Here is a 19,515-nt window from a genome sequence, read left to right as displayed (position 1 = left end):
CCCATAGACATCTGGTTGGCCTCTGAGAGAATAGATTGTTAAGACAATATGGACCTTTGGCCTGATTCAGTAGGCACTTCTTAATTATCCAACTATAAGAATACACTTTATATTCATGGTTTGATAGCTTACTTTGCGGCACTGAAAGGCCAAAAGTTGATAGAATCATAAAATTGTACAGTTGGAAAGGACCTCAAGGGCCATCTGGGGTCCAACCCCATGCAATGTAGGCATATTTTACCCAATGTGGACCTCGAACCCATGACCTTGAGGTTAAGTCTCATGCTCTACCAAAACGTAATTTGCCTTAAACTACAAAGTATTGAGATGAAATTAGAAGTACAAGCAGCTAAGGCCTTGTTCATATTTGTGACCTGCTTATACATACATATACCTTGTCTCAGCTGAAGTATGAACCCAGGTGCTTTGAAGCACACTAGGTTCAGTAATACAAAAACCAGCAGGGACCAAATTGCTTTGTGGATTGAAAATCAATTAGGTAATTCTACAGGAGTGACTATATATAGACCAAATTATGGGATATAAGATTCCCGCTGATCTTCTATGAATTCTTTTGAACAACCTACATTCTGAAGTCACCAATCTAGAAATGATTAACTTCTTGATGGCAGCTAAGATTACAACTGCATTACACGGAGAAAAAAATTATGTCACCATTATCTGTTGGGTTCAGTCTACTGTTGGATGTGAACATTGTGTCTAACCTAAGAGACATGCATTTGAAAATTGCTTTGTGGAAAGTTGGTGCACATTTCTTAGGCTCTGCATAAATTCCAGCATGACATCAGAGTCCATAATTGAAATACATAGTAAACCAACTACATCAAAACATCCATAATTAAAATATACAATGAACAAGCCAATTCAAATAGTTTAACACCTAAAACAATAATCAAAGCAGAAAATCAGGATGGGCACACAGAGAGGAAGGAAGAGAGGAAATAAGCACAACGGAGACTGCAGGATATATGGTCTGTTTACACAGATATACAACCTGAACCTATAGTGGAGGGGTTCATAGCATTAACACCCCAAGGGGGGTCTTGCTTCTCCCATAGCCACAGCCTTGGATTCAAGCAAAAATCAGCCCTGGCTGTCTGACCCTTGGCTTACTGCTTTGTCTTCTCTCTCCCATCACATGAAACACTGCCCTTTTGTCTTCCTAACTAAGACAGTTGGGGGAGGGAGGCAAACCCATTTGCCTTCTGGCTTAAAGTCACTCCCTTTGTTTTCTTAACGACCCATCTTTAGCTGGCTACTACGAGGCTGGCCTGGCTATTCCAGCAATTGAATGCATGCTGGACCCAGGAATTAGAAGGGGGCCCAGGCATATAGCCTAGTCCCCCTCGCAAAAAGCCTCTTAACAATATGATGTGGGGCAGTGGGTTTCCTGCTGCTGCTCTGTTAGTTTATATGCTGTTTTATGCTCAAGAGTGCTGTGGTGACTGCCATCAATAAGCTGCGTATCATTAATAAACTCAAATATTGCAGAAATATCTTGCTTCACCAGTGCTCTCTCCTCCAAGGAAACCAAACTCAAGGAAGTGCTACCCTAGAATATGTCATTGTTTGGGAGATATGGGACACATTGAGTATGAATGTGCATTCATGGCAAATTGCCTTCTGTGAACGTGTACCCATGGCCAGTGGTGTAGCGTGGAGGAGGGGGCGCACAGGGACGGTTGCCCTGGGTGCAAAATTAGTAGAGGTGCAAAATTTCAATGTCTGGTGCTGCCTCAATACATCTATGCACTTCCATTGAAAATGGCTTCTCCATGTGAACCAGGAAGTTACCTCTCCAGACAACTAATGGACCTTCTTTTCTTCTCTCTGTGGCTGCAATTTCCTGGGTGATGCAGATGCCGTTAGGCAGTTGAATGCGCATGTGTACTCCATCTGTTTCCCTCCCTCCCACTCTGCCTCCGCGTGGCCCTGGGCACTGGCAACCCATGCTACGCCACTGCCATTGGGCAAATTGTTTTCAAGGGTTTGAGCTCTGTTGTCTGTGAAGCCTTACATCACAACAGTGTTTCTATAACCGCAAAATGTAACCTCCTGAACCAGTTACTGGAAACAGACATGACTTCATTAGTTAGTACATGGATATGCTTTCATCATTAAACATAAAACATAAAATGCAACTCTCCTTATCTTCCACATTAGTTACAGTTGTAAGAATAAATTAAGCCTGTTTGAGGATGCAACATTATAATCATCCTCCCTAATTGCTTTTGGTGGCTTCAACACTCTGCCATTCTTTTTCCACCAGCAGTAAATAGTTCTCTATTGAGCAGTGTAGACCACTTGTTACTTATTTCCGAAGTGAATTACAGTCTGGTCTGCAGCACTGTAAATAGCTCAGCAAAATTATATTTATTGGTTGCAGTCTAGTTTGAATGTCTGTACATTCTTTCAACAATATTATATTTAAAAATGTTGAAATACCTGGAACTGGTCATTTCGCTTGCTGTGGAGCTTCTTGTGTTGTTCCCGGAAGGCCAAATAGCTTGTGTTCCTGTTTTAGCAAAACACTTAACAGAGATTAAATGAAACAAATGATCTCTGTAGATCATGCTGTTTTAGCAAATTCATTTTTTATTTAAAGTATCTGATTTCTGATTTCTGCTGCAAACAGAAATGGTATCCCACCATGCTAATCTAGAATAACTCCCCCCCTCAAATACCCATGTAGAATCACTCTCTCTCCAAAATACAGGGTGATATTCAACATTAGTCATTGATTAATCCAATGATTTCATTCTGTTTATTTTAGTCATCCCATATCACAGTATAATGCACCCAGCTGATCACGTCAGCCAGGCATTACTTTATTGCTGAAACACCCTCTCGGATTGGAAGGACTGTAAAAACTAAAGGCCATCTACTTAACCCAACATGTTCTGGAAGGTTGTTTCATAGTTTGGGGGTAGTCCTGGCTGTTACAGAATTCCCTTCATATAATTAAGATTTTTCTGAAGAGAGTTCTACTGTAAGCTAGGGGTGGGAAACCTGTGCCCTCTAGAGTTGTAAATATACGACTCCCCTGATCACTGAATATGCTTGTTGGGGCTGATGGGACTTGGCTTTCAACAACGTTTAGTTCCCATCCCTGCTGTAGGCAGTCAATCCAATGCTTGCTAATAATTCATTCTCAGGGTGCTCGCTTTGGCAGCACATATACTAATAATTCATTCTCAGGAATGGTAAGGAAAACCTGCAGTGATGTGAACTTCATGACATCAAAGCTGGGGCCATAATTACAGTGGTACCACCGCTTAAGAACTTAATTCGTTCTGGAGATCTGTTCTTAACCTGAAACTATTCTTAACCTGAGGTACCACTTTAGCTAATGGGGCCTCCTCCTGCTGCTGCACCGCCAGCACGTGACTTTTGTTCTCATCCTGAAGCAAAGTTCTTAACCCAAGGTACTATTTCTGGGTTAGCAGAGTCTGTAACCTGAAGTGTCTGTAACCTGAAGAATCTGTATAACCCGTACAGTATCACTGTATTTTTATTCTATTATATTTCAAACACCTGTAAAAATATCAAAGCAGCATACAAACTAAACAGTTTAAAACAGAAGGTCTAAAAAGGATGGGCAGATAAAAAGAACTTTGCCTAGTACCAGAAGGCAGCCAGAGCTGGAACAAGGCAAACCTCCCTAGAAAGGACTGTCCAAAGACAGGGCAGCTGCGCTGAAATGACCCTCTCTCAAATCACAGAGCTACAGTTCCAGGCACCCTTAGCAACCTACAGCTCCTACGATTCATTAGGGGGAAAGCCATGACTGTTAAAGCTGTATAAAAGTGCTTTAAATGTTAAGTCTCAGTGAACAAAGCAAGCATGCATAGATCTGGGACTGTGGCAGGCTTCTAGAACTTTCTAGAAGACAAAGATAGTGGTTACTGGATGAAACACTGTTTCTCTGTGAGATGGGAAAGTAACAGCCATGCTGTTGACATAGCAAACCCACAGGAATCCATAAAATGAAGGGGAATAAAGTTTGCAGTACTCAGGTATTTGGAGTACAGAGAATAGGATCTCCCAGGTGAGTTACAGGTAGATATTTCCAGTGATACGCAGGATACCAGTGCTTGTGTTGACTTGCTAGTCACTGGGACATGTAGGAAATCTGTAATTATAGATACAATACTGTACGCAACATGTGCAACTTTAAAACTAACTTAATGCTTCCCTCCTTTACATAGAAAAGAAATCAGTATATTTGATGATTGATTATCATGATTCAGTTTTTGGTATGGGCGTTTAACATGTTTCTATTAAATCAAGATTTCCTTTGAAACCAGGTTATTTCTTAAAAAATGATTCTTTCAGATCTGCTTTTTGAAAACCAGAAACTTCATTTCTAGCCATCCCGGGTAGCACCTCAAACACTTTCAGTCCATTATAGCTTGATTAATCACGTTGCTTCTTTTCAGGCAGCAATTCTGTTCCCATTCATTACTCCCCCCTCCTTTTTTTTGGTGCTCATTACTTTAGTATTTGCTTTCTGCAGAAATGAAACGGGCTACTACTCCACTCAGGTCACTTAATTACAGCAAGCACCCCCCCAAAAAAAAGGTGAACTTTTTGCTGAATCGTGGAATTATGATCAGCTCGAAATGACTCTCAAGCACAGCCCATTATAAAACCTGCTCTCAGACCTCTCTTGCTTTCTTGAATGCCAGCACATCTTTGATCATTTGTTGTTTAGTCGTTTAGATGTGTCCGACTCTTTGTGACCCCATGGACCAGAGCACCCCAGGCAATCCTGTTTTCCATTGCCTCCCGCAGTTTGGTCAAACTCATGTTAGTAGCTCTGAGAACACTGTCCACCCATCTCATCCTCTGTCGTCCCATTCTCCTTGTACCCTCCATCTTTCCCAACATCAGGGTCTTTTCCAGGGAGTCTTCTCTTCTCATGAGGTGGCCAAAGTATTGGAGCCTCAGCTTCAGGATCTGTCCTTCCAGTGAGCACTCAGGGCTGATTTCCTAAAGAATGGATAGGTTTGATCTTCTTGCAGTCCATGGGACTCTCAAGAGTCTCTTCCAGCACCATAATTCAAAAGCATCAATTCTTCGGTGATCAGCCTTCTTTATGGTCCAGCTCTTACTTCCATACATCACTTCTGGGAAAACCATAGCTTTGATCATAGCTTCTGTCTATTAATGGTTCAAATGTAAGATCTCTCCTGGCACTCCTGCATATTTTAAAAAATAAATAAAAAACCAACACTCTTTTATACCAGGAGTGAGAAAAGCTTATCAACCTGAGGGCAACATTCCATTGTGGGGGACTTTCTGGGGGCCAGAGGCAGACGTGAGTAGTAGAGCAATAGATTACCATTGGTACATTACCATTGTACAGTAAGCTGCATTGCATCCATGCAAAAGCAGGTACGCTGCCACCGAGCTCTTATATATTATATTTCTTGCCTTTTTATTTCACCTTTCCTCTAAGGAGCTCCTTTTATCTTCACAACAACCCTGTGAGTTAGGTTAGGCTGAGAGTGAGTGACTGGCCCATGGTCACTCAGTGATCTGCATTGCTCAATGGAGATCTGGAACCTGGTTTCCCAGGTCCTAGTAATAATAATAATATTTTTATTATTTATAACAGGGGTCAGCAAACTTTTCAGCAGGGGACCAGTCCACTGTCCCTCAGACCTTGGGGGGGGCAGACTATATATTTTTTTGGGGGGGGGAATGAACGAATTCCTATGCCCCACAAATAACTCAGAGATGCATTTTAAATAAAAGGACACATTCTACTCATGTAAAAAACACGCTGGTTCCCGGATCATCCACGGGCCAGATTTAGAAGGCAATTGGGCCGGAACTGGCCCCCGGGCCTTAGTTTGCCTACCCATAATTTATACCCTATCCATCTGGCCGGGTTTCCCCAGCCACTCTGGGTGGTTTCCAACACATATAAAAACATAATGTAACATCAAACATTAAAAGACTCCTGATACAGGGCCCCCTTCAGATGTTTTCTAAAAGTCAGATAATTGTTCATTTCCTTAACATCTGATGGGAGGGCATTCCACAGGGAGGGAGCCACTGCTAAGAAGGCCCTCTGCCTGGTTCCCTGTAACTTCACTTCTCGCAGTGAGGGAACTGCCAGAAGGCCCTCGGAGGCTCAGAGCTCGACCTCAGTGTCCGGGCTGAATGATGGGGGCGGGGGCTATTACAGGGCTGAGGCTTTTTAGGGCTTTAAAGGTCAGCACCAACACTTTGAATTGTGCTCAGAAGCAAACTGTGCTTGGAATTGTAAAAGGTATAGGGACCCCTGACCGTTAGGTCCAGTCATGGATGACTCTGGGGTTGCAGCGCTCATCTTGCTTTACTGGCCGAGGGAGCCAGCGTTTGTCCGCAGACAGCTTCTGCATCATGTGGCCAGCATGACAAAACAGTTTCTGGCGAACCAGATCAGTGCACGGAAACGCCATTTACCTGTTTATCTACTTGCACTTGACGTACTTTCGAACTGCTAGATGGGCAGGAGCAGGGACCGAGCATCGGGAGCAAACCCCATTGCAGGGATTCGAACCGCCAACCTTCTGATCGGCAAGCCCTAGGCTCTGTGGTTTAGACCACAGCACCACCTGCGTCCCTTGCCTGGAATTGTGCTTGGTTCTAAATCAGCAGCGGGATGAACTATTCCAATATAAATAAATACGACATACAATGGAGAAAAACATCAATATGCAAAAGAGCCAGAAGGCATGTGAGAATAAGGATGTAAGAGATACCGAAACAATACTGAAAGGAGTGTCCCTATTTTTGCATGTGAAATGTTGGAGGTCATGAATACATTATGTTGAGTGTTCACATCTCTCTTGGCTTCTAGTCAAGAGATCAAAAGCTGATCTTTGGAAGCGGCTAGACTCCTACTCAAAGTCATGGAGGGCTCCAGCGATCCATAAATAACTCACAATGAAATGCAAACTCTCCTGCTTGTTGCATTGAAGGCACAGACACCACAGATGATATTATAGAACAATACTGTACATATAAAGGGCTTGCTTAAGTGAACAGCTCAAAACTCCTAGCTAGAAATAAAGGAAAAAAAGAAAATTAAAGCTTAGCACCACAGAGCAATTAGCAAAGGTGTTAAGTCAACTTGCTAGGCAATCTGTGATATCAGACATGCAATCAACATGGGAGACAATAAAAAAGACACTGTAATTAATGATTAAGTGGCACTGCAGGGATATAAAGCACAGGAGGTTCCTGAATAATTGAATTTGAGAGAGGTCTGATCTTTTCACAACAGTGTGTTTTCTGAAATCCGTTTGTTCTTAGATATATATAATTGTTTTTTGATCCAGAAAGCTTTTTATTGGTGTGAGAAATTTATTTCTGCTCCAAAGCTCTCCTTTGTTAATGGTATTTTGAAGGAAATCTTTATGTAGGCCTCTGAAGCCGCATTCTCAAGATCATACCCAACCACACAATTTTAGATTAATCTGGAAGGGGTCCTATACCTTGAATATGGAGTCAAACCTCCACCTCTTCATCAGGCGGTATGCGTCTAAAATACTGTGGGAATGTAGAATTTCATATCGGTTAGCTTTTTGAGACTCTAAGAATAAGAATCTCAGTTTAAAAAAGGAAAACAAAATACAATCACCCAGGTTTCTAGCCATGATTTCTGGAAAAATATGCTTGAATTTGTGCAGGTAACACCTACTGTGATCTCAAAAGCCAAGATGACTGAAATAGATTTGCAGTGGCTGAGAGTCAATACTCGGCTTTGTTCTTTGCTCCTCCCCATAAATAGCAGAACAAGAATGTTGCAGAATAGGAATGATTTTGAAAACGCACTTGATTTTCCTAACATGATGGCAAAATGCAATTTTTTTGGGCACAGAAATCAGGTGGCAAATTTGGAGAAGGGAAAAATGGGGAGAAAGAGCTTCCATTTTGTGCCTGTTGTACTCAGCGGCGTAGCAAGCCGATCAGGCGGCTGGGGCGGCACATGTGCCCTGAGACTAGGGGTGGGGCCAGCAAACCATGGGGCGGGGCAAGCTGGGGCAGGACACTCCATGGGGCCTCCGAGAAGTCTGTCTGTCTCCTCCCACTTAGCCACCCTATAGCTGGTAGGGAGGTGGCGGGCGGACTGTTTGGGGCAGCGTGGAGCCTGCAGGTGACCAAGCCACCAGGTCGCTCCCAGGAGATACGTGTGGCTCAGGTGCACTGCAGGCCCCGCAGTGAGTGCCGCCTGGCATTTTGTCACCCCCTCAGTGGTGACACCCGAGGTAGACCACCGCCACCGCACCTCCCTTCCTCGGCCCCTGGTTGTACTGAACCAAACTGGACCCATGTAAGTTTCCCAGATCCGTAGGTTCTGTTAGGAGTCAGTCCGACAGGGCCAAGGCAGGACACCAGGCAAGGACAGGTACAAGATCTCAGGCAGGGTCTGGCATACAGCAATGTTACTCCCACAACCTGGGGCAGGGTCCGACAGCCTTTTATCTTTGTCAGAGTAACGGCTGGTCCTGATCCCCCCCCCCGTGACTCACCTCCCTGTCTCGCCCGAAGGCGAGTACTCCTCCTGTGAGTACTCAGGTCTCTCTTACTCTCAGACCTTCGTCTCTGCAGCTCGGGAGATGTTGGTGGGTTACTAAACCCAGAGGCCACCTCAGCCTCTCCTGACCGAAGTGGTAGTGGAGCAGCTGTAAGTGATTGCCCAGCTGAAGGCACCAAGGTAATCCCTGCATCTGGAGCCAGGGCAGGCTCAGGCCCCTGACTTGGCCCAGCTGGTGTTTGTTGCAGGGGAACCTGTGCAGACTGGGACTCTTCAGGATCAGGCCCCAGACTTGGTTCAGATGATGCCTGAGGGAAAGGATCCGGTGCAGACTGAGACCCCTCTGGTTCCGAGCCTGAGCCTGAGTCCCAGGCCATCACACAGTGGAGGGTCAAAGTCTTCCCTTATGAAGACTATGATTGAAGATGGTGAAGTGACCCAGGGGCTGGCAGCTGCAATGGAACTGCTGTATCTGAAGTCTGTTCCACCTACAAAGTGGAACCATACTGCTGGAGAATCCTACCTTAATGTAATGCCTCCTCTGGTTCTGCCTTGGCAAAAGCTGTCCTCTCCCTCTCCACCTTGTCCTATAAAAATGCACCAAGACTCTGGCAACCCTCGTTTAGACCTCTTGTTAATTCTGCTTTGTTTTCCCAGCACAGTATTTCATTATTTGTTTCATACTGCATTTTAGTATATGCTTGTGTGTGCACTTTGTTAGCTACCCAGAGATGTTACGTGGTGTCTATACCAGTCCATTAAGTAAAAGAAAACAAACAAACAATTCCTTATGAATTTGAAGAGGAATTCATGTGGCCCAAATCCTTGCCTTTTCACGTTTGCCTAAAAGAAGAGCCCTGTAAATCTTGAAAGCTTTGCACCTCCCCTCAACAGCTAAAGGTGGCCTGCAAGAAGATAGTCAACCTCCCTGGGGGTTTTTTTTTTTGTCTCTCTGTAGTGGAAATGCATATATTTTTCCAAAGCACATCTCTTTCTTCCCCACTGTCACCTTCTCCCTGAGAGGAAGTCAAATGCACAGCCTATTAGACAAGATGGAAAGGCAGGCTTTTGCAGAGATAACAAGGAAGCAATAATAGCTTTGCAGCCCCAACAAGTATTAAGAAGCGGGTGCTATCTGTGATATACCTTTTTCCCTTTCACTTTTCACAGTAAAAGGGAGAGAGGGGGGGGGGAGGGAAATATCTGAACTCCACATAAAAAGAAAGTTGTCTGTTTAGAAACTAAGAAGGGACAAGATCCTTGTACAGATATTTGAAGTACCACAGGTTAAAAAACAAATCCCGTTGGAATTCTATGCACATATTCATGGTGGGTCACAGAATCCATTCTACAAGGAACTCTGTAAAAGCTTTTGTAAGCGAAATGAAGTGATCCAGCTCCTCCTGGTTGCCTTCCCTCTACATAGGCTTCAGAGTGAGGCCTGAAAGCATTGCCCTCCCTCTGATCGCTTCATGACAATGCCATGTGATGATGTCATGGAGCCAAAGAGGAGTAAGGGCAATGCTTCTTGCCCTCATTTTGAATACTTGCAATTTAATAGTAGTAGTAGTGGTGGTAGTAGTAGTAGTAGTAGTAATAATGACACCACTGGGAATGTGATCACTACCCCTGGCAGGACCACATGTGGCACACAAACCCAGGTGGGTTTGTGGTGGCTGTTTAGCCCCAAATGGAAACATCCCCACCCTACCCCACACTCCAGACCAAAGAACTTTAGCCTCAAATTTATTTATACAGTGCAGATTCATTGCAGGATGCATGCGGGTAGACCTGTGCTAAAACCTGGGGTTAAATGTCAGTTCAAGTGTCACCTACTCGTGTAAAAGTTAAAAGATGTAGGCATTAACCGAGGGCAGAGTTAGGTCATGCGTATGAGGCTGAGCACCATCGATCTGAATGTACAGAGGTGGCATTTAGAAAGCGCGAACTGTATTTATTCCTTCTGGACCGGGAAGTTTAGATACATGGGAAAATTAAATGCTTATGCTGAGCCAGGGCACCATTCTGCTGCTAAAACTTGTTTGGCATTTTAAGACTGTTTTGAGTCACCTTCCTGCACTTTGAATTGGGTGAGCCAGCTCTGGCGGATTTCGAGACCATTGGCACCTGCCTCACCAAGTGTCCAATGTAATAAGAGCAGACAGAACCGGCTTTCCGCAGGCCCTTGTGTAATTGGCAGGTCGCCAAGCGTCACCCCATGCAGAATCTCTCAGGAGGCTTGCATAAACGAAATTCACTACCTTTTAAAGAGGACACGTTGTCGATGGAGCTTTCCGTGCAGACAAAGACAGATCGCTCCGCCAAAGCCATATGGATGGAGCGCAAGTGTATGGAACGGGAAATGATGATTCGTTTCCATTATCTGTCAACATTATTATACCCAAGGAGTGGTTTATGGCCTGAAATCGCGCCTCTATTTGCAAGTGTATGCAGCGCATCAACAGACTGTCTATATTGCTTAGGCTGGGCCTGTAGCTGAACTCTAATGATGCCTGTTAGAAGTGCTATTACTGCATTACTTTGGGTCAGCATTGCTGATTTCATGCAACCTGTTATAAATATTATTACAGGTCGGAATTAATGGCATTGTTGTCTCTCTTCTGACTTTCATCCTGCCTGGTGCTAAGGTACTCTTCCAGTTGCCTAGACAACAGAAGGATAATGTCACTGAACTATTGCTTGTATATTTGAGAAACCTGTAGAAATTCTGCTCCCTCCCCCCCTTTAATTTGCCTGCAACTAGTTGTAGAGGTGAGCATATTGTGCAAAAAGCAAAAAAAAAAAAAATGAAAATCCAAATTGCAAATGCAAATATAAGCTTCATTGTGCTGGTGAGAAGGATTGGTGGGAGTGTAGGCATAAGGAGAGGGCTGTGTGTTATGTTACACCAATAAAGAACTGCCTTCTTGCACAAGCTCCTCAGAATCGCATTGGAAGCAACAGCAGGGGCAAGCAAGGCACTCACAGGGACCCCGTCCTGTGGGATTTAACCGCCTGAGGCAGCAGTTTCAGTCTATTTCATGGGGAAGGGCCTCTGACTGGCATTTCACCAGTCAGTAATCCCACCACCAAGTAATCCCAGAGACTATTCCCATATCCTTAGGAAGCAGGAGCAGGGCTCTCATGGCTGATGGCATAGTTCTGGGCAAAGTGGTTTACTGCCAGACACTTTCTCAGTACAGATAACAAGTAACTGAGGCTATGTCCACACAAAGACTGTCTGACAGGATAATTATGTTGTGAATTTCAGATGAAGGGTGGTATACAAATTTAAATCATTAAATATATCTGAAGGAGCATCTCCACCCCCAGCGTGCTGCCCGGACACTGAGATCCAGCTCCGAGGGCCTTCTGGCGGTTCCCTCACTGCGAGAAGTGAGGTTACAGGGAACTAGGCAAGAGGGCCTTCTTGGTGGTGGTGCCTGCCCTGTGGAATGCCCTCCCACCAGATGTCAAGGAAGTAAACAACTACCAGACTTTTAGAAGACAGCCCTGTTTAGGGGAGTTTTTAATGTTTGATGCTTTGTTGTGTTTTTAATCTGTTGGGAGCTGCCCAGAGCGGCTGGGGGAAACCCAACCAGAAGGGTGGGGTATAAATAATAAATCATCATCATCATCATCATCATCATCATCATCATCACTGCCACCGTCATCCCTGACCTCCCAGCCAATAAGCCTGCAGTGCAAAAAGTTATGCAATTTCACACAGGAAAAATTTCACCCATTTTTCGCTGGGACCCAGAAAGGAAAACAATTATTGGACCAGAATCAGTGCTATCCAAGCCTGGACAAAAAGAAGTCTTTACAAGCTAGTACATGGCACAGATTGCCCTCAACACCCAAGCCTTTGCCTCCTGCCTTCCTGTTATCACCTTGAAGTCACTCAAGTATAGTCTGTGCACATTTGTTCTATTACCGTGTATCACAATGGCCTGGAGAGGAACATTTTACTGCAGAGGACATTGTGTGCTTGCTATTAGCAGCCAACTCTCTTTTCGCACATAGCCTCGCTTTCCCAGACCTTTGAAGAAACCCCGAACAGCCAGCCAAAATGATTTTACGCAGCCATCTATAATGAACAATTATTTCCTCCAATTACCTATTCAGTGTTTTCCATTCCAACCACTCCAGTAGATGGAAATTAACAAATAGGTAGCACTTTGAAACCTATTTACACTGTATGCTCACACAGCTAAAATCCCATTTGCAAAAAAGCAAAGCTGAGAGCCAAAAGAGGACAGACGAGAAAATTCCATAAGACCACATCAGTGACAGAAAGAAAAGCCGAAGTTTATTTTGACACCGCTGGATGACAGAATAGTTTAGACTATTGAACTGAATCACATTCACATGACTGTTTTGCACTTGATAATTATGAATTGCTTTAGATGCTCCTTTATGTTAGACAAGTAATGCAGAAAAGAAATGTGCATTTGTCTTTTTAAACCACCAAGTTTTATCAGTTCATGATGAAAATAGAAGAAAATTAAGGCCTTTTCAAGAGCAACCGGTGATGAAAATGAAAAGAAAATTCAGTTCCTTCTGCAATCTGACACCAATAGCTGTCCCCTGGTAATTATCTGAGTCCGATGTTCCTTTGAGCATCTTCTGAGGCAGTCGATCAAGAAAAGACATATGACCAAGTTTCTCTCTTATTGGTCCAACCAGCCTTTTCTGGACTCCCAGTTGCTCTTAAATGATGAAATGTGACTCTCTTGATTAAATAGCCCATTGGGCTGCCTAGAATGGAGTGGCTGCTTCTGCAATGTATTTGATCGTTTGCTTGCTTAACTTTCCTTAAGATTACAGTGGTCTTGTGGTGGTGTCCCAAAGGGCCACAATGAATATGAGAATGTGAATCCCTATAAATCCTTGAGTGCGCATCTAATAGAGAAGTTATGGTAACCTGTTGCTTTATGAAAGTGATGATTTTGCAAGTTGCCGCCCCCCACCCAAAAAATTGGGGTAGAAGTACAGCTAATATGTGAATCACGAAGATACAGCTCATAAACTAGAACATAAGTTGATACATGGTGCAAATGGCTACGCATAACACAGGTCCCCAACATGCACACTAACACAATGTAACAGAAATTAGCATTTTAACAGAGAGCGGTGGGAATCAGAGCTGAATCAACAGATATTGCTAATGCTTATTCTGCCTGTGTATTAAACATGAATTGAGGTAATGATGTACATGATTGGTGAAAATTGAAATCCTTTGTTTGAAATATTATAAATACTACCTCCTGTACCCTTGGGCTGGGGTGCAGTTTTGCGAAACAATTCGACTGTAACCTATTGCCTAGTAATAAACAACAATGGACTCCTAACTCTTATTGTCTCTGAGCTTTATTGGCGTAAACTCAGAAGATAAGCCATTTTGGGCTTACAAGAGTCTTGTGACACTTAAAAGACTATGGTTGCAATGACCGCTCCCCGCTTAAAACGGGGGGCGCCCTTTGCGTGGACGCGTACAGCCCCTAGACCTGGAGCGGCTCCAACAGCATAGGCTAGGCTTTGCCTTCCCTCAGGTGGGATACCTGGAGGTCTCCGCCTACCTCAGTCAGTTGTCCAATCCCACCTGTGGGAAGAGTTGCCAAGGAGACCAGGCCAGGTAGGGGTGGGATTACCTGCCCACACAAAGGAGGGAGGATCTTACCTGGGAATTCTCACTTGGCTCCAGAGCTTCTCCCACCCTACCCACCCTCAGTCAATGTCTTATGTTGCAGGTTAATTTTCCTCACAGGTTTTGCAGGTTAATTTTTCTTCACAGGTATGCGGGCGCTGCTACGTTAAGGTCGCTGTTAAAGGGCCGGAAAGGAATTTCCCTGCATTGGCAGGTTTCGCCTTTCCCGTAGCAAAACGTCACAACCTTGGCGGTATCAGGCCTTGGGCGGAATCCTTTTGTCCATCTTCCTCTTTGCGGCGGTGATACCAGGGTTCCCCGTTAAAGGGGTTTCTGAAGGGAGGCTTTGACCGTACGCCGGAAGGTCGTCATTGCTCTCCCCTGCGGCGGCGGCGTTACGGGGGCGGCCATCTCTGCTTGAACATATGTTCTCCAGAGCCGGCCCATCCCCCCCCCCCACACTGGATAACCCTGATGCTCCCTAGGTCCCCGGCTGGGGACTGGGGAGGGAGAACGCCCAATGCCTGAGCCAAGGTCTACTCACATTTGAAATTTAATAAAGTTGTGGCCAATTTAATCCCATAGCACGTTGTCTTGAGTCGTTATTCCACATGACGGGGGGGACGACCGCGCAGGATCTGGGGACTCCGCCTGTCCACGCAAACGAAACCCTACACATTTCTGAGTAGGCATGGTTAGGAGGCTGCTCCAGCAGAAGTTCATGCATTTAATAGTCACCCAAGTGGGCAATATATATATATATATATATATATATATATATATATATATATATATATATATATATATATATATATATATATTTATTAATTTTCCAATATAAAAAACCATACAAAACAAACATCTTATTTATCACCAACATCCTCTTTTTTGACTATACAGGTTGTTGAGAGACCCTCTGCAAAAGGCAACGTATCATTTTTATTATTATATTTATGAATCTGTTGTTTTAAGGCATGACTCTATCCACTTGCCCCATATAATCTAAATGTCGAATGTACCAATGATTTTTTGTCTCTATTCAGATGAACCACCCTTTCGTTTCAGCCTTGGTCCTAGTACTGAAAAACACTTTGTACCCCATCACCCATTTGTTGGTGTCTTAATGCAAGGTTCTTGCTCTCCACTGAGGAGATCTTACTCACCATTCAAGACTCTGCTTATGACCCTTCACATAACCCCAGTGGTCAGATAATATGTGTATCAATTGGAAAGCAACTGCTATTGTGATGATGCAGCGCTATGCCTTCCTCAGTTGCTCACGTGTGTGTGCATGCAGTGGGTGACAGAAATCTACATTACGCCACTGTAGTGGAGTCAAGGTTCCAGTGGGTGCAGGCTATTTTATCCTCAAAATGCTTTACAAACAAGTCACAGCAAGCTACTGTCGGTTCTGCCACCTCCTTTCTGCCAGAATGTAAAAGGTCCTGTACTACCCAGAAGAAAAGGAACGCAGGTGGCGCTGTGGGTTAAACCACAGAGCCTAGGACTTGCCGATCAGAAGGTTGGTGGTTCGAATCCCCACGACGGGGTGAGCTCCCGTCGTTTGGTCCCTGCTCCAGCCAACCTAGCAGTTTGAAAGCACGCACGTCAAAGTGCAAGTAGATAAATAGGTACCGCTCCGGCGGGAAGGTAAACGGCGTTTCCATGCGCTGCTCTGGTTCGCCAGAAGCGGCTTAGTCATGCTGGCCACATGACCCGGAAGCTGTACGCCGGCTCCCTTGGCCAATAAAGCGAGATGAGCGCCGCAACCCCAGAGTTGACCACGGCTGGACCTAATGGTCAGGGGTCCCTTTACCTTTACCTTTACCCAGAAGAAGAGCTCTGCTGGACGGCACAATGAGGATGCAATGGAGGCTGTCTTCACTACTACTAGGTAAGCTCGATGAGCAGCCCTCGCCAACGTTCAATTCCATTTGACTGGTGTTTTCCTCCCCTTGTGTTTGAGCCATCTCCCAGCATGTTTTCTCACCCTAAGATCTGGAGCGCACCAGGGAGCCAAATGAGCTCCATGAAGTGGGGGGACGGCGCTCAGGAGCGATCATGTCCATGGCCCGAGCTATTCCGATGTCTCAGACATCAGCCAGGGCCACTGTGAACCGTTGGAATGAGATTGTAGTTAATACACTGCCTTAGTGGGATGGATCTGCACTAGGGGTCAGCAAACCTTTTCAGCAGGGGGCCGGTCCACTGTCCCTCAGACCTTGTGGGGGGCCAGACTATTTTTTTTGGGGGGGGAAATGAAAGGATTCCTATGCCCCACAAATAACCCAGAGATGCATTTTAAATAAAAGCACACTTTCTACTCATGTAAAAACAAGCTGATTCCCAGACTGTCTGCAGGGCAGATTTAGAAGGCGATTGGGCCAGATCTGTCCCCCGGGCCTTAGTTTGCTTACCCATGGACTAACCCTTAGCATTAAGCACCCTATGTACAGGAACAGAAACACCACACCAGAAGGAAGAGAGAGAGAAGAGAAAAGTAAAACCTGGGCTCCTTTTATAGTCAGCATGACTCTGCAGAATAGAGATAAGAGAAGTAAGTCAAAGCAGCTTCCCAGAAGGTATAACCCAAACAATCATAAACCTTTCTGCCTCTGCTTCTGTCACACAGAGAAACTTCTAGTAGTTTCTTGTATTAATCAGAATAGGAAAGATCTTTACACATGATATCAATACTTTCTGCACTTAAGAAATGCAAACTGACAGGATAGGTCTCACAATGGCCATGTTCTATCCTCACTGTCAAAGGAAGTGTTCCCCCTGAATGCCAGTTGTTGGAAATCACAGGTGGTGAGAGGGCTTTTATATTCTTGGGTTCTGCTTGTTGGCTTCCCACAGGCATCTGGCTGGCTTTTGTGAGAACAGGATGTTGGCCTTTGGCTTGGTATCCAGGAAGCCTCCTATCCACTGGCAGAGGAACAGGAGTGCGGAGGGAGCAGATCGCCCCTGGCACCACTATTCCGGTAGGATGCCATCGTGGCGGCCCCCCTGGACACGCGTCTGGCACCCCCCCATGCGCCAGGCACCACGCCACCACAGGCGGTGTGTCACACCCCCAGAACGTGCGTCACACCTTTGTGGGCAGTGTACCACGCCCCTGGGATGCGCACCATGCCCCCACAGACGGTGTGCCATGCCCTCAGGATGCACGCTAGCCATGTCCTCACCTGTTCTCTGCCCCAGGTAGCGGAGCATACAGCTTTAGCACTGCTCCTATCCATGCTGGTCATTTTCATGTTCATTTGTCTACAGTACTGAGGACTATGAACCTCTACCAAGGAATTTCATGTCTTAAAAGATTCTGGGATATGTTATAAAACACACACTGGCTCTTTGGGCCTCACCACCAAGCCAAGTGCCTGGAGAGCATGAGCTACAACACATCCCATGCTCTCCTGCAGTTGCAGATTGGTAACGCAGAGCAAGCCGTCTTTCAGAGAAACTTGACTAGCATTGCTAAGGAAACTTGAATGAGTGTCTGAAGAATCCCATAATTCCCTGAAACACATGAAAACTGCTGCCATAGCTCTTAAGCACAATTATATCTGCATTGCAGCCTACATACAAGTGAGTTGCATTACATTTGCTGGCCAAGAGAGGGTGCAAAAGAATAATAGATGCTCTTCTTCTTCTTTATAACTGCGAGAAATTACTTTTGAGACCTCAATTAAGGTCACACTTTACAGTGGCGTATTTTAATAACCACCGATCCATTTCTCTGAATCAGCCTTGTCTAATATTCCACTGGTCTCTTGTAATGCTGTCTTACCTCCAACATATGGCTTGTCGTGAATAACTCTACCATTATTTGCACATCTGTTGAATAATATTACATTAAACTGTTAAATGCACAATTATGTTCAATTATTTTAAGAGAATCCACTTTGCCTCGTGCTTATTCTCCAGGGCTTACTGCGTTCTTAGTTACAGGAAGTTAGCGCAGGCTAGCAGATGGTGCCACGTAATCTCTCCCAACTAATAAGTTTAACTGCCAAGTACGCCGTGCTAATCATATACAGATACACCCATGCATGTCTGTCTAACATTTATGTGCATCCTTCCTCTGTGCGTGTACTGTAATGCAGCAGTTGCAGTTTTGTGCTGTAAATAGTCTGATAAGGAACTGAAATTGTCTTTGGGAAAGGGGTCTTACTGAAGTTTTCTGGCTGTAGAGTGATTTGGACGTTTCTGCTGGCTTTCTGGGCAGGAAAGGTGTACAGGCTGGCTGGCTTTTGTATACAGATTTGCTTATGGTGCCTATTTTATTATTCTGGATAGGACCTAGAACATTCCTTCTGCTCACCTAGGGCTGCCCTACGTCAGGATTTTTCCAGGCATAGCTGGGATTCGTCCTCTGAAAGTGGCGTCCGGGAACCTGTTAGAATGTCTGGGGAAACCGGGCATATGGCAGCCCATATCAGAAGCGTTGAATTTTTGGCGAATTTCCGAAAAAATACAGAAAAATAGCTTATAAACTAAAAAGCTTGACAACTTTTGTGTCTTGAAATATGGCAACCCTAGGTTCACCGTAATGACTGAGAACCAGTGCGGGCTTCCACTATAGGATGCTGAGGGTCTTTAAACTCTCCAGTGCCCCTTCCCACACTGTTACTGAGAGACCCCTATCTGTGTGGATTTGGAGGGGAAATGCAGGGGGCTTGAGGGGAAAGGGGAAAAGGATTATCCAGAACCGCTTAAAGGAGACTTCAGTTTGCAGTTTGGCTGCAGACAACTCTGGATTCAATCCGCAATGATTTGGTTCCTTACCCCTGCCCTCCTAGAGATTCAGGACAGCACATGCAGTCTTCTCTCGCCTCATATTCCCCCCCTCTCGTAACAGCTCTTGTCAGGTGGGCTAGGCTGAGAGATGGTGATTGGTCCATCCAGTTTCATGGCTGAACAGCAATTTGAAACCCGGAATGCAGCAGTTTATCTACTAAACCATGCTGGCTTTAAGATTTTGTTTTAATTGCTTTGTTGTTATTGCTAGGTGAGCCTTTCATCACTGCATTTCCAGAAATCAATAAAACTCCATGACTGCCTGTTGGGATAAAGGGAAAACAAACCTATAGCAACCTCTTGCTAAAAGACGGCACCTTTTTCATCTGATTTAGTGCTTTTAGGTGTGTTGTGTGGTATGGAGTTGGCTTTGAATGCAAAGGCCCCGGGTTCAAGTCTTGTCGTCTTCAGGTAGGGCTGGGAAGAACCCTCATCTCAAACTCTGGAGAGCTGCTGCCACTCTGTGTAGAAAACACTGAGTTTAAATGAAGCAATTATTCATTTAAGCACT

The 19,515-nt window shown here is 44.8% G+C and overlaps 1 protein-coding gene across 1 annotated transcript in view; it reads right to left on the bottom strand.

The window, feature by feature from the left end:
- The window catches only part of LOC309360146 (guanine nucleotide exchange factor C9orf72 homolog), an 86,254-nt gene that overhangs the window by 25,433 nt on the left and 41,306 nt on the right, over positions 1 to 19,515 (bottom strand). Inside the window, exon 2 of the mRNA XM_081894762.1 lies at positions 2,467 to 2,536. Coding sequence (XP_081750888.1) covers positions 2,467 to 2,536 — 70 coding nt within the window. The remainder of the gene's footprint in view (positions 1 to 2,466; positions 2,537 to 19,515) is intronic.

The sequence above is a fragment of the Podarcis melisellensis genome (genome assembly GCF_964234715.1).
Source record: "Podarcis melisellensis genome assembly, chromosome: 17".
Lineage (NCBI taxonomy): Eukaryota > Metazoa > Chordata > Lepidosauria > Squamata > Lacertidae > Podarcis > Podarcis melisellensis.
The sequence above is the reverse complement of the archived record's forward strand: the minus strand, read 5'-3'. Positions and strand labels throughout refer to the sequence as shown.